General features: G+C 33.2%; 2 protein-coding genes across 3 annotated transcripts in view; one reads left to right on the top strand and one right to left on the bottom strand.

Moving 5' to 3' along the window:
• LOC132553632 (E3 ubiquitin-protein ligase TRIM56-like) overlaps positions 1–13,904 on the top strand; it is a 72,589-nt gene that overhangs the window by 40,182 nt on the left and 18,503 nt on the right. The window lies entirely within an intron of this gene.
• On the bottom strand, positions 7,237–7,797 carry LOC132553640 (twist-related protein 2-like). Its single transcript, XM_060217899.1, has one exon. The coding sequence runs from the start codon at positions 7,795–7,797 to the stop codon at positions 7,237–7,239; it is 561 nt and encodes a 186-aa protein (XP_060073882.1).

Raw genomic sequence — 13,904 nt, 5'->3', positions numbered from 1 at the left:
GGAAGTGGGGCTAAGAGTGAGTCTGCACCACAACTCTTGTTGACAATATGTCCATGCCTGTGGATATTTTAATAACTTCTCTAGATCGATTATATTGCTTTTAATGATTCTCATTACTGAACTTAGTGATCCAATCTTCAAGATATCAGACAGTACTAATCTTTTATAACGTTCATTAGAACTGAATACTATCCAAATAAATATTATAATGCTCTGTTATTTCATGAATAAATTATTGCACTTATTCATGGCAAAAATACCACTGCACATATAAAACAGCAATATATTAATAAATTCTTTCAATGTGATGCGTAATTTCTATTTGTGTACAACAAACACCGCTAATGAATTTTATCATTAATGTGGAAAGGTAATTGAATGCATATCAGATAAGGCTGTGAATTTAAATTGTACACCATTTACAAATACGTGGCCTCTTCCTTGAAAACATAGAATATATTTTCAACACAATGGCAACATAATGGATATTTCCCATATGATCCTTCCCACTTAAATCTTAATGAAGCATACATCTCATTTATACACACGTTCATTCGTTTACATGCACGTGGAATGCACATGCCACCCAGACGCTAGCTGCTTGACGCTCCCGTGTGGCGGGATCGCAAACAGTATGCGTAATAAATAAGTTTCCCTTCTGTAACTAGTATCAACATGAAAGAGTTGAAGTTAAGTGTTTAGTAAGTTGCAAGCAAAATCAAATAATTCTTTTATACACAAGGTATGTTAACATATCAGAGCACTACGAGAAATAAGGAAATAACCGTGTAGATAATGACTAAAGAAAATACCTATTCAAAGAACGACTATCATATTTAACAGTCGAGTCAGATAGGCAAGCTCGCAGTAAATTCAACCTCCTGTCATAATTTACATCGCTTCTTTTACACTGCTTTGTTAGCAGAAAATAGACAAACATTTGAAGAGAGTTACAAAACCGTTTAAACTGTCTCGTCATCTATATTCACATTGATCATAGACATTTCTTTGTTATTGGCACATATCTTAGCAGTCTCATGTTCCTTCCTCAAAACGCTTGTAAAGAAAGGCGCTTTGTATTATACAAATCTTAGAGGTAAACCTTCAAATCATGTTTTCAACTTCCTAACATCAACCTCCTTTTGATCTGTGAAGTATCAGGTCAGAATGACACCTTTCCGTTTGGCATGCGTTCTCCTGCGGTATTGACGAAACAGGACAGTATTTGTGTATGTGGATATTACAAGTTCAAACCCTCTGGAAATTCCTAAACCATTAGGCCATTCCAACTTAAGATAATGTTGTATGAAGCACCTATATTCCAGCCCATTTTGCACACTGCAAGTCAATAAGTCATTTTACCCATCAACTCAAGTATGACCTTGTTGTTTTGAACAGTAGCAAAGATGAAACGACCTCTCATCCAGACGCTTAACGCTGTTTGTTCAGAACATTTGACACTCAAGAGCCCGTGAGACGTTGAGACCTGTGATCTTTCGGCTGACCTTTGGGTTTGCCTTGACGTATCCTGGCTCATTGGTCTTCTTAACCTGCTTGGTGAACCCTGAAAAACGAAAACAATTTTATTTATTTCCTTGATTTAATCAAACTGTCAAAACACGGAAAGTCAGACAAATGTGAAAATCCTACTTTTTCATTGAAATTTGAACATAATGCATCTTTTGTGTATTTTATATAAATCTCTATTACATAATATATTGGTGTCAAATCAAATGTCACATTTCATCCTTTTTTTATATCAAGTAATTATTTTCTTATCATTTTATTCCAAATATGTAATAGACTATATGTTAATATTTATTCGTTAACTTAACTTATCTATCATAAAACCAGCACGTACATTTTCTCTATTGAAGCAATTTCGTGCTTGATTATTAAGAGGAAAAGAATTCCAATAAAATCAACTTTTTATCTCGATATTGAGTAGATTATACGATTCTAGACGTTTTACTTGTTAACACCACTTTAACTCCCTCGGCTTTTAAATCTATAAATCGTCATGTCCGATATTCTTATTGATGAGATGTTACTCGCACCTGTGTTAAGTATTTGTGCTCTTCACCTATACACAGACATTTTCTTGTGTATGCGCCAATCTTCCGACTGATGGATTTATCAGTAGATCCATGCCAAAGAAAAATCGGCTTTACTATCCATATTCATTATTTACCTGGAGTTTAACTTAAATCCTTCTTGTGATTCATTTGTGTCGTTTGCTAAATGATTATTAACACGTGTGCTATACAGACACGATTATATGATTCATAACATTTTTACAAACCTTAAAACTCACGGTGATTAATATTGTAGACTTGATAAAATTCATAGGACTAGTTTTATATTGAGTGACTGTAATAATTGAAATATTGTTCGAATGACATAATGGTGTTTTTTAATCAAAGTGGAATGAACGCTTATACCACATAACGGTAGGTAGACGCATTCTACTTAAAAGCAGATTGATTAAACCAATAAAATGATATGGTCACCTTGACAACATAGATGTATTGGTAGGAGTGCATGTACAGCTTGATGGTGCGTTACATTATACAACGAAATTGTAAGTTAAACTATACAACTAAATGGTAAGTTAAAATATCCAACAAAATGGTAAGTTAAACTATACAACTAAATGGTATGTCCAACTATACAGCTTTTATAACTAAATGGACAACTTAAACGCATAACCTAAAGAAAAAGCAAATACCACTGAATCATTTAAACAGTTGAATGGTAGATAACTTATCGATAGGTTTAATTAACAACTTAGTAAATGATTTTTTCAGCTTTAGGCCTAAATGATATTGTCAGGAATATTTTACAACTACAGTTCCACTTATACAACACATTGGTAAGTTTACTAATTATATAAATAGTATGTTTATTTATACGCTACAAGGATAACTCTATTTGTTCAACCAATGTCTGAGATATCATATACTTGAATGGCGAACAACGTAATGCTGAATTTCGTTATATGGCGTAATCATTTGTTCTTTTAGTACAAACATACTTCTATGGGCTTAGATAATATAATTTAGTTTGGTATCAGTCGATGTTTTCATCGAATGTTATGCTAAGGTATTTTTTGATAAAACATTAAATGATTTACGATGATAAAATGTCATATTAAATGTACGTTTTTTAATGTTTTTTAGATTTCAATACTTTTCTATTGAATTAAATATTCAGATCTACATCAAGAGAACCCTCTAAGTCGATCAACATATTCTGAGTCTGAGTCTTATTGAATTAGTTTGAAATGTATGTAAAAATAGCAATGAAGGAAAACTGATATTCAATGTTAATATGAAATATTTTCAACTGTGTCGGCTTCGATGTTGGATACACAAGATTGTTGAGTTCTTATCTTATAATATTAAACATTATTCTTTTTTTATCATAAATGACTGTGCTGCATAATATCAATGGCAAACACATTCGTAGATTAAAAGATTAGGTAAGTTTAAGAATACATAAGATGGAAATGCGAGATATATTTTCCATGTGTTTTGATAACCAAAAAGTATAAATCTACCGAATTTCAAGTATATTCTGTCGGTAACATGATTGTTATCATGAAATCAACATCTGATGTGATATTTACATTGACCAGTGAACAATGTTGCTGTTCTGTCAGTGTATAGAGGGAAGTGAATTTCAGAAATATCTCTAAAGAATTCGACAAAAGAGATAATCAATATTTTGAAATGAAACTACATCGACCTTATTTTCTGTTATTTACTTAGGATGACTAAAATCACAGAAATCAACAGTATATCATGTCTTTGTTTACGTCTTTCACGAACGCTTTAAAGTTATATGTGTCACTATGTCACTGAATTAGGTCACAGAATTAGGTAGATATATGCACACGGGTCTTGTGTTCTGGAGGCAAAATAAGTTAACTATTTCACGGAATTAGATAGTTGTACATTGGTCTTCAATTCTGAAGACAAAATAAGTTTGCTATTCCAAATTTAATCATAAATAATGTTTACAATACAATTTCCCCTTAAATCTACACTTGGCACTGCTGTGTATTACTTACACAGGTATGTTTTATATCAAAATCGCTATGATTGAAAGTAAAAAGTTATGGATCGCAAACTGGAGAACTGTACGAAAGTTAATAGCACCTTTAACTTCCTTATAGTTAGCCAAAGCATGGATTACATGATATGATATAGCTGTTTAGACTTCGAGAAGCAGTCAGTGTTTCTAAAAGTCATGCTATATAATGCCCTATTGATTATACGTATGGGTTTGAAAGGATATACTGTAAAATTGCATTTGTATTCAAAACTGTAACAATTGATAATCTATTTAATTTATAAATGAATGTTATAATTATAAATAATTTTTATGAAATACAAAATATCCTATTATTTCTAGTATGTGATTTTTTTGCTTTAATAAGTTAGTGTTATCATATTATTTTTTCATGTCCCAAATTACCAAGAACTATTCCTATTTTATGGGAACCCATTCTACAATTAATGACTAACTTGTCAAAAAGTTGACCTTTATAAAGAAACCAAATACGTGAGCTGTTTGGCCATTTTTAATTTAATTAGTCATTTAGAAGGCCTCTACGTGTAATAAGCATATCTTAAGTGTTCATTTGATTGAATGGAATGGGCCTGCCGCCGCAGCAGCGTAGGGGCATTTATTTGATTAATCATATGGCATGTCTTGTCATATATAAAGGCAAACAAATTGCTGTAGGGTAGTGTATGTTGATATTTAGCATTACATCTATGAGTTGTCGTTACTCTATTAAATCGAAACTAGACTCTGCTAATGTATTTCTCTGCAAAAGGCACGAATGACGCACAAACAAAATGTGTCTTTAGTTTTATCCCTTCTTCAGTTAATAGGAGATTTGAAATGACTAATCTGTTTTAATAACGCAAGACTTTTTTATGGCAACGTAAACATATTTTCTACTATGTTGTATAGTCAAATAAAGTTTTTCAATGTTTTAATTAAATCAAACTATTTGAATGAATAATAAAGGGCGTCTGAGTTTAATGTGAGTGTCTTTCTGCTGTTAAACACTACAGTGTTACTTAGACTATTGAAATATGATAATAATGAATAATTGAAAAATAAATACTAAGGTTAAGGTATATTTCAATTCTGCCCATGCAGGACAGACACGAATATTAAAAACATTCAAGACTATACACACTAATTTCATATTCGTAAAATATTCCATCACCAAAGTTATCCCAAATTTTGTAACATGAGTCCGTTCTTTATCTTAAACTTTGTGTGATCTCGTTTTAGATTATCCGTTAATGATATCAGATTTTTGATCATTGAAAGCCTGAAGAGCCCAAGAAAGAGGGAACCGTATGATGATACATTTTGTATGTGATATCATGTTTTGGCTCACATTGAGATTTACCAGATTGTTTATATACCATAATCCTCTTTTATGTTTATATTGCAATTCAGATAAGTAAGATAACACCGACGTTCTTACAAAAACATAATTCAAATTCAATTTTTCGAATTTATGATAAAGTGAAACGATACACAAAACATTAGTATAGTGTAACAGCTACACAAAAAAATGTTTAAAGATAATTTGAAAGGCCTATTTCGACTTAAATAAGTTTCGCTTCACTTTGAATTGATATCGCAAACTTTTTTGTGGCATTTTTTGAAATTCTATCTATTGATTTAATGTACAACGTCTCCAGTTCCAGCCATATCTCAACCTTCCTAATCTGTTTCGAATTTTAGACACCCCATGAAATGCTAACCACCAAGTGACGACCCTCATACATTTCCTTTACTGACTGTTCATACAGTAGCAAATGAATGAAGGAGAACCTATTTCATTCCCTGCCCATAAATCCTCCATGAAAACATGGACAGGTTTTATAAAATGTGGTAAAGAGTGTCGGATACCATGTTTCTCCGACAGTTTTGGGAGGGTAAAAAATACTGTCCTAGTGTATTACGAAAAATAACACGTACTTTGTCAAACATGTGGGCTGCGCGAACAAATTACTACAGTCATAAAGTGTATGTTCTCAAATACCTCCCTACACAGAACGGTGAGCCTTAGACAGGGATTTTGATATAAAATTCTAAACTAAAATACCCATAATAAATACTATGCTATAGATACCGACATGTCACTTTAATTTACTTGAAACTTTTCAATTTTCATAAAAGAATTTACAAATGTTTACAAAGAAGAAAATCATATGTATGTTTTATAATAGGCCGTATAAAATTATATTTTACATGTTTCATGCTACATAGAATATTGATTAACATTTTGGTGCGACAAGGACAGTGACACATTGATCAATTAACCTGTTAAATCGAGGATTTACTTATATTACCAAGGATGGATTTATTAATACTTCTATACAGATGCCAGTTTTGTCATAGATAGTGTTTTTGGAAATAGCAGCTTTAAAAAAAACAAACAAACAAACAAACAAACAAACAAACAAAATAAACAAAAAATAAAGAAAGAAAGAAAGAAAGAAAGAAAAAATGGATACCAATGAATATTTTTTCTTTAAATGTTATTTGAATGTACACGTTCCTACATTATTCATTTATGTTTTCCCCCTGAAGAAATATTGAACACGTATCTATAATAAAGGGTAAATATAGATACTATTCGACCGACCATTTGATGTCAGGGTGAATAATTTACACAAGATGATAGCACATTTCAACATTTTAGAATCAATTTCAACATCTAGATACTACATGATATTTCGACTTGCCAAGTTTCAATAAAAAAGTTGCTCTTCTGAATTGCATAAGCTTGTCTCTCCCTACTTTGAAACTAGAATCAGACATCTCAGAGAGACTGAAATCATAAAGATCAATTATATCGATAGGTTTGATATTCCAGAGACAGGGACATGTCTACATAAAACTACATCATACAGCTGTTTCGTCCTTGTAGTGATTAAAAGTGATACTGGGACGTTAATCGTTTTTACATGACAAAATACTACTTCAGATTATAACGAAGGACTCAAACAACATACATCATGTCCAAAACTCTTATTTTAAATATTTTCATGCCACACATAAATTATTCATTCTTAAAGATGCTACTGATTTTTTGTACAGCTGGGAAGGTTAATACAAAACACACGCCAAGATACTCATGGAATATTCAAATCCATCCCATACGTACCATATGTAGTCAGTGACAACTGGGAAGGTTCTTCACTCTGTAGGCATTGTCCAAGCTCCTTCCATCCTCCACACCGAAAAGGCATAACTGAGCCTCTCATTAGCCATGTAGTTACAACTAGGAGTCATTTTATTGTTACACGTGTTGTCCCAATATTCTTCTGTTTGTAGAACATTGTACAAAAAGTCGATATACCGAGTGGCTAGTTTTAATGTTTGAATTTTACTAAGTTTATCCGATGGTAATGTAGGAATAATCTGGCGGAGTTGAGCAAAGGCATCATTGAGTGACTGTGTCCTCTGTCGCTCTCTGACATTAGCCATGACTCGTTGGGTCTGTATATCCTCAAAAGACAGTTGTGGTTTTTTCTTGAGTTTCTTGGGAGAAGAATCGTCAATACTTTCTGGTGAAGATACACTTACTATACCGTCGCTGCTCTTGGAGTTACTTCTTTTACGTTGTCGTTGTTTTGGTTTGACAGACTCCGACGCGTACATCTGATGACAAAATCCAGAAGTGACTGAACTTAGATTATCAGTTGACTGCCGTGTATAATTTTCCATAGAATATGGAATGTGGTGCTTTGGAATCATCCTTTCACACACTTGAATGATTAGAAAGGGCCTGTTCGATTTAAAAACTTCCCTGTGCGCCTCGAAGCACACACCTAATTAGACAATATTTTTATCTGCACCTGTTTCCTAATTCATCTACAGACAAACTTGTACACGTTTTATCAACTTATAACTTGGTGAAGACTTCGATGATTTTTCAACAAACTGACCCGTACCAAGAACATAATCTGTCTAATATGACCTGCGATGGGGCTAGAGTAATCCCGCCTCGTTCCGTTCATTTGCCAGCCGCCGTACTCGCGAGGTGTCAATCATCCGTGAGAATTAATAGCACGCGCACTTTCCCGCTTATCGAGTTACATATCAATATGGAAGTGTTCCAGTGAGAGGAGTGAGAGGAATTATCAATGAAAAGATTGACTATCTTATAGCAAATAATTTGACAGCACAACTGGATGGCGACCAGAGTCTAATTCGTCAATTGTACTCTACATTTGTAGGAAAATTGACGAGTACATTACACATATCTACACAACCCTAGGGTAGCGTGCCGATCGCATATAACACCAGCTTACATTACGAAACATGTGTGCAGTTATAATATGTCTGTTTCAAAGGGTCAGAACGTCTGAGGAGTGTGGTCCAATACCGATATATATACAATAATTGGATGTTAGTCAGAAATATATAATAACGATTCAATCCATTAGTTAAAAAGGATAAATCTGCATTATACATCAATGTAATAGATTCTTACATACCTACAACTAATAACTTATGTAGGCGTAAACATACATGTTATATCTATACTAATCAAATATACTATGTAGTCCATGTAAATTTTTTTTCTGATAATGATATGAGGAAAAAGGAACACATGAAAACTTCAAGTATTTTATATTCTAAGATTTTGATGATTGTCGGCTATCAATTTATAATCTATGCTATCAATATCGATAATGGTTATGATTGAAGGTAATTTGTAAATGAAATCAACAGAAATACAAATTAGTCTTTAACTAAGAACTATGATTAGCGATATTTCTTCTTATATTGACAACTATACAAAGACATTTTCACGGGTAGTAGCATTTGGTACAATACAAAAAGTATTACAATGAGTGCAATAAGTACTCCTTTATGCCTACTTCAACGAAACGAAGGATTGTCAATAGCTGTGAATTAATTTGCATATTCAGAGTGCAACGTAAGACAAATATTTAAACATATCCGTGGTGTCCTTGAAATCGTAAAAATGAAAGTGGTATGACGTTTTTGTAAACTCACTCTGTAGAGTGCAAAAGAAATTTGTTTTTCTGCTAATGCCCTCCCGCAGGGCCGGAAAATCATGCAGTCAAATTATTTTGACATATCTACAGCTGAACATAAAACAGGCAATAGTTGTGACTGGGTGAAGGAAGGGGGGGCTTTTTCTTCTATATACAACGCGTGCGAATTTTCACAAAAATGCAAGGTGTCAACGCTGTCTTAAGAATTGCTGTTCCCCAAGAATTGTCAAAGATAGAGTATGAAATTTCTTAGGTTATCAGTAAAACATGATCAGCATGAAAGTACATCATGTTAAGTGGACAATGTTGTGTGTTTTTTAAAGTACACCCACCATGAGAAATAATCTTTGTGATGATTAAATAAGAGCAAATCAACCTGACAAAGCTTTAACACAATTGAGCACTGACTGCGTAGTGTGAAGCATAGCTGGAGCCTTTTACTCTTAGATTGGTGATCCAAACAAATATGTTCCACCTCTCTTCGAGATCTCCCTTTTCTCATTAGTGACTCCTAAAACTTTAATGTCGTAACATCAGAGTGGATCAAAGTGAAGCTACAAGAGGAAATCTCCTACACAGGATAGTTTAAAGAAATAAGTGAGAAGAATAAAGTAAATATTGTTGTTTTTAAAATTTAACCAACAAAATTGTTAAAAGGGACAATAGAATTACTTTGATGGTATAACTTTTTTATGAAACGAACCATTTTCGTTCGTTTCCTATTCATAATTATACAGAACAATGACTTTTCATGACTTGTTCATATCAAAAATGTATAGAATTTATTTCAAGTCAGATGAAAGAAAATTGATACTTTCCTAAAATAGAGAATATTTGAAATATTTTTTAATAAGAATACAAAATTAAAAATTCATCTGTTCAGTGATCTTCGTGTCTGGAGTTTGCACATTGTTGGAAACGTTTTTGAAAGATAGTTGACATGACAGGATGTTTGCACCGCTTGTAATATTCACTCCATTATCATTCATGTCATGACATTGTTACCGGTGTCAGAAGGATGGTTTGCAAAAGATAATGAAACATGTCTGAATATGATAAAAGATAAGAAAATGAAAACCTTTGTGGCCATGTCCAGAACTGACCAATGGATAATTGGCTAGTGTTAACAGACAAGGATGATGTATGTCGGAATGACATGGATTTCTTATCATGTAGAGCTAGCATAAAGAAATATGTAAAACCCATTGTGAACAAGACCGAGATATGAAATATGTAGGACGGTATTGTATTGTGTTACAATGTTTGAATTCTTTGAAAACAAGAGAATATTTCCTTTTTCCTGTATTGTATGTTTGCTTTACCACTCTTAGAGTCCCTCTTGACACACCCATTTGATGAGGACATCATTGCCCACATCCAAATATTCAACTAAAAAAATCGTAATTAAAATTACAGAACAATGCAACGAAGAGAGTTTGTCAAACACTGGTTTTTATTTTTCTCTGTATAAAGAACAAGCATATTATCTAAATTTAAGTTATACCTTACCATAGCACCAGTATATTGAATAATCCGCTCGATATATCATCCTAATGACTGGGCATACACAAATCATTATTACATTCTGTAGCTGCTCTATTTCAAATTTTATACACTATACTTAGTACCTTTATTAATACAATATCGATCTATAGCTCAATAATGGTACAGTTTATAAATTGTCACTCTGTCTGTTTATCGTAATTTTTCTTCGATACCCTTGCTCTTTGTGACTATGTATACCAGAACTATTGTAGTTGTATATGTCTATATAGCATGATGGTGATTCTTCTGCAGGTCTATATCGCTATGTAAATCTAGATCCTGTCAGCAGATAGTTCACGTTCCATTCTCGTCCAATTCTCTTCTTTCTCTTATTACCCATGACGTTGAAAGACTCTATAAAATGGCTTCCAATTATATGAAGTGTCGCCTGGCATAATGACAGGTAGTCATACAGGCCACATCGTTACGGTTTAAGGTCGTATTGCCGTCGTTTAGTGTCACTTACTTTGTCAACTCAAAATCTTGGAATTTTTTGTCTGTTATTCTATCACATTCCTTGCCGGATTGTTGCTGCTATTTTCTTTCTCCAGTATTTTTGGGTTTTGTATATCTCACTGGAATGTTATCATGGCCACACAGGCATGCGTTCCTTACATGTCGATGGAGTACAACATTGGAAGTCGGCATTTAATACTACGTCTACAATGTATCTTATATTACATTAAACTATGTTAATATATACCAATATGTGAACAGTGCAAGATGTTACTATAAATATATATCATTATTTTATTTTCATTTATTTTTTCAGAAATTTTGTGTATTAAAGCCGATGAATGCATTGCAGAACTTAAGTGGTTGCTATCGTGATTTCGTTATAAATACATACGTACATTGTACTATATTTCACTAAGCTCTCATTTCATTAATTCTCTCTCTCTTTTTCTCTCTCTCCCTCTCTCCCTCCCCCCTCTCTCTCCCTCCCTCCCCCTCTCTCTCCCCTCTCTCTCCCTTATATATGATAAAGTGTTTTCATAGTATGTTTAATAAATGCTTTTCTGTGAAAATCCAGTCGATTTCAGCGCATTAAAAGCAATTTAGTTACTTGTTGACAGTTTTCCAAAGTATGCTATCATTTGGCAATGACATGACGTTGTCACCTGGATGTTTGTACAAAAGGCACACAATCGAATATCACCTTTTAATACAAGATTTAGAGTTTTGATACAAGCTAAAACAATGCACATGCATAGAAGTTTGCAGCTGTTTCGTGTTTCAAGGACTTTTGAGTGATACGAAATGTCTAAATTGTGAAGAATACGGTGCGGCTGTGGTTAAGCCAAACTGATCGAAAAGATAAAGTCAAAATCTAGATTAGGAGGTGCACTAGCCTAGAATACATTGGCCAGGATCTCATTCGTGGGGAATATGTAACACATTTGGTAGTTTCATGACCTGAAAATACCTCAAATCAACAAATCTGGCTTATTCACTAATCCACACGGATGCGGCGAACGTATAACGTTATAAACACGGGTAACCTAGGGTTAAATGAAATAATCTGTTAGCGGGGATACAGAGGTGTACTTTAGACTTTTAACATTTTGTTGATCAGCAATATCATGCAGCCTACTCGAGGCAATATTCAATATCCTTAATGATATTACTGTCTAAAAAAAGAAAACAAGAAAATACCAACATGTTCAATCATAATCAAAATTGAAATTCAATAAAACGAGGGCAAAATATGAACATGCGAAACGTTTACACGAAGATTCTTGCAAAAAAATATGGAGCGATCACAGTCAGGTGTTCCGGAAGTGTTAGCGTCTTCTGCTGCGTCAACGAAATCTCTTTTAATATCTTTTTGAAGCAGTTACACATCAGACAAAAATGCATATCTGAAAGCTGTAATCTCATTAACAAGATATCACCGTGGCTGTTTGGACGTCGATTTGCTTGGGCTCTAGTGATATTTTCGGTGTTGGTGGACCTTAAAGAATATATTGATAACACATTTGACCATACGGAACGATATCCTTGGTAGAGGTTGATATCTTATCCTCCTTTCCACTATTTTGATAATTATTATAACTGCTCCGTTACCGTTCGTTTTTCTCCAGTTTCTGCTCTATAATATAATGTTGCTGATGATATGAAAAGACAATATATTTCCATATAAATTTAGAAATAAATATAGTACAGCTACCCTTCTGCGACCTGCCAGTGATGAACATGACTAAAACCATTGCAAATTAGGGGGGTAGAGAGATCAAATCAAAACTGGTAATTGAGAAATGCATTGATGCAATGGATATTTCTATCTACCTGTTAAACCATAACAGGATGGCCACACTCAATATCTATCACCATATTTTTCATATTACGTATTGCTATTACAAGTATTTGACCTATCTATATGGAATACATAGTGATACATCACTGCGTCAAATCAGAAAATCTAAAAAAACAATTACAATAAATCTCACTCTCGGTAACTAGACATATAATGAACGAATATCCTCTAAAATTATCCTTGATCAAACAATGCTCTAGTACATTTACAACACATGCTCTGTATCAATATGCATTTCCATAATTCATTACATTTGTATTTGTAACAAGAACTCGTCAGCAAGTTTGTAAGTGTTATGAACAATTCACTACTGGATGTACCAGGAGGTGATTATGCTTTTACGTAATTAAAACCATGCGAATTTCAAGATGTTGTTTTCATTATTTGTTATCATTATCATACTACTGAGGCTAGTGGGAACCATGTGTACCTTGTTTAAGCATATTAATACGTAAGCTGATGCTAATCCACTGAATAGATATCGCTATAAAAATGTATTATATTGTAACATAAATCTATTATATATGATTTATCATTAATTGGTTCGAACGATATACCATGGTGAGTGTCAGGTGATATTCTAAAATCAAAATAAATTTCAGATTAATTGGAAAGTGGCGAATTGAACCCTTTCAACAAATACTGTGTCTTCGAAAAAAATATTCTCATGGATACCTCCGTTACTGAAGCTGTGTCCAAGTGTCTACTTTGCTTAAGTCTAAGATTTTGGTAAGTAAGCACATTATCGATTTAAGGCATACACTTCCATTGCATCTAGAACAGATATATTAATGCATGATAGAGATTAATTGTCATCAGGGTACTAGAAAGACATTGCAATCCCTTTGGAACTTTTCCAGGACACAAATCTATTCTTAGTTCATCCATCCTTTTACTTGAGTGTGTATTTTGTGTTTTCTTGTCTCGGTTGCTTGAATTTATTCTATATATGCTTTAGTAAATCTCGCCGATAA

The sequence above is a fragment of the Ylistrum balloti genome, unplaced genomic scaffold, assembly GCF_031769215.1.
Source record: "Ylistrum balloti isolate Yb309-2 unplaced genomic scaffold, AGI_CSIRO_Ybal_v1 Utg370342, whole genome shotgun sequence".
Lineage (NCBI taxonomy): Eukaryota > Metazoa > Mollusca > Bivalvia > Pectinida > Pectinidae > Ylistrum > Ylistrum balloti.
The sequence above is the reverse complement of the archived record's forward strand: the minus strand, read 5'-3'. Positions and strand labels throughout refer to the sequence as shown.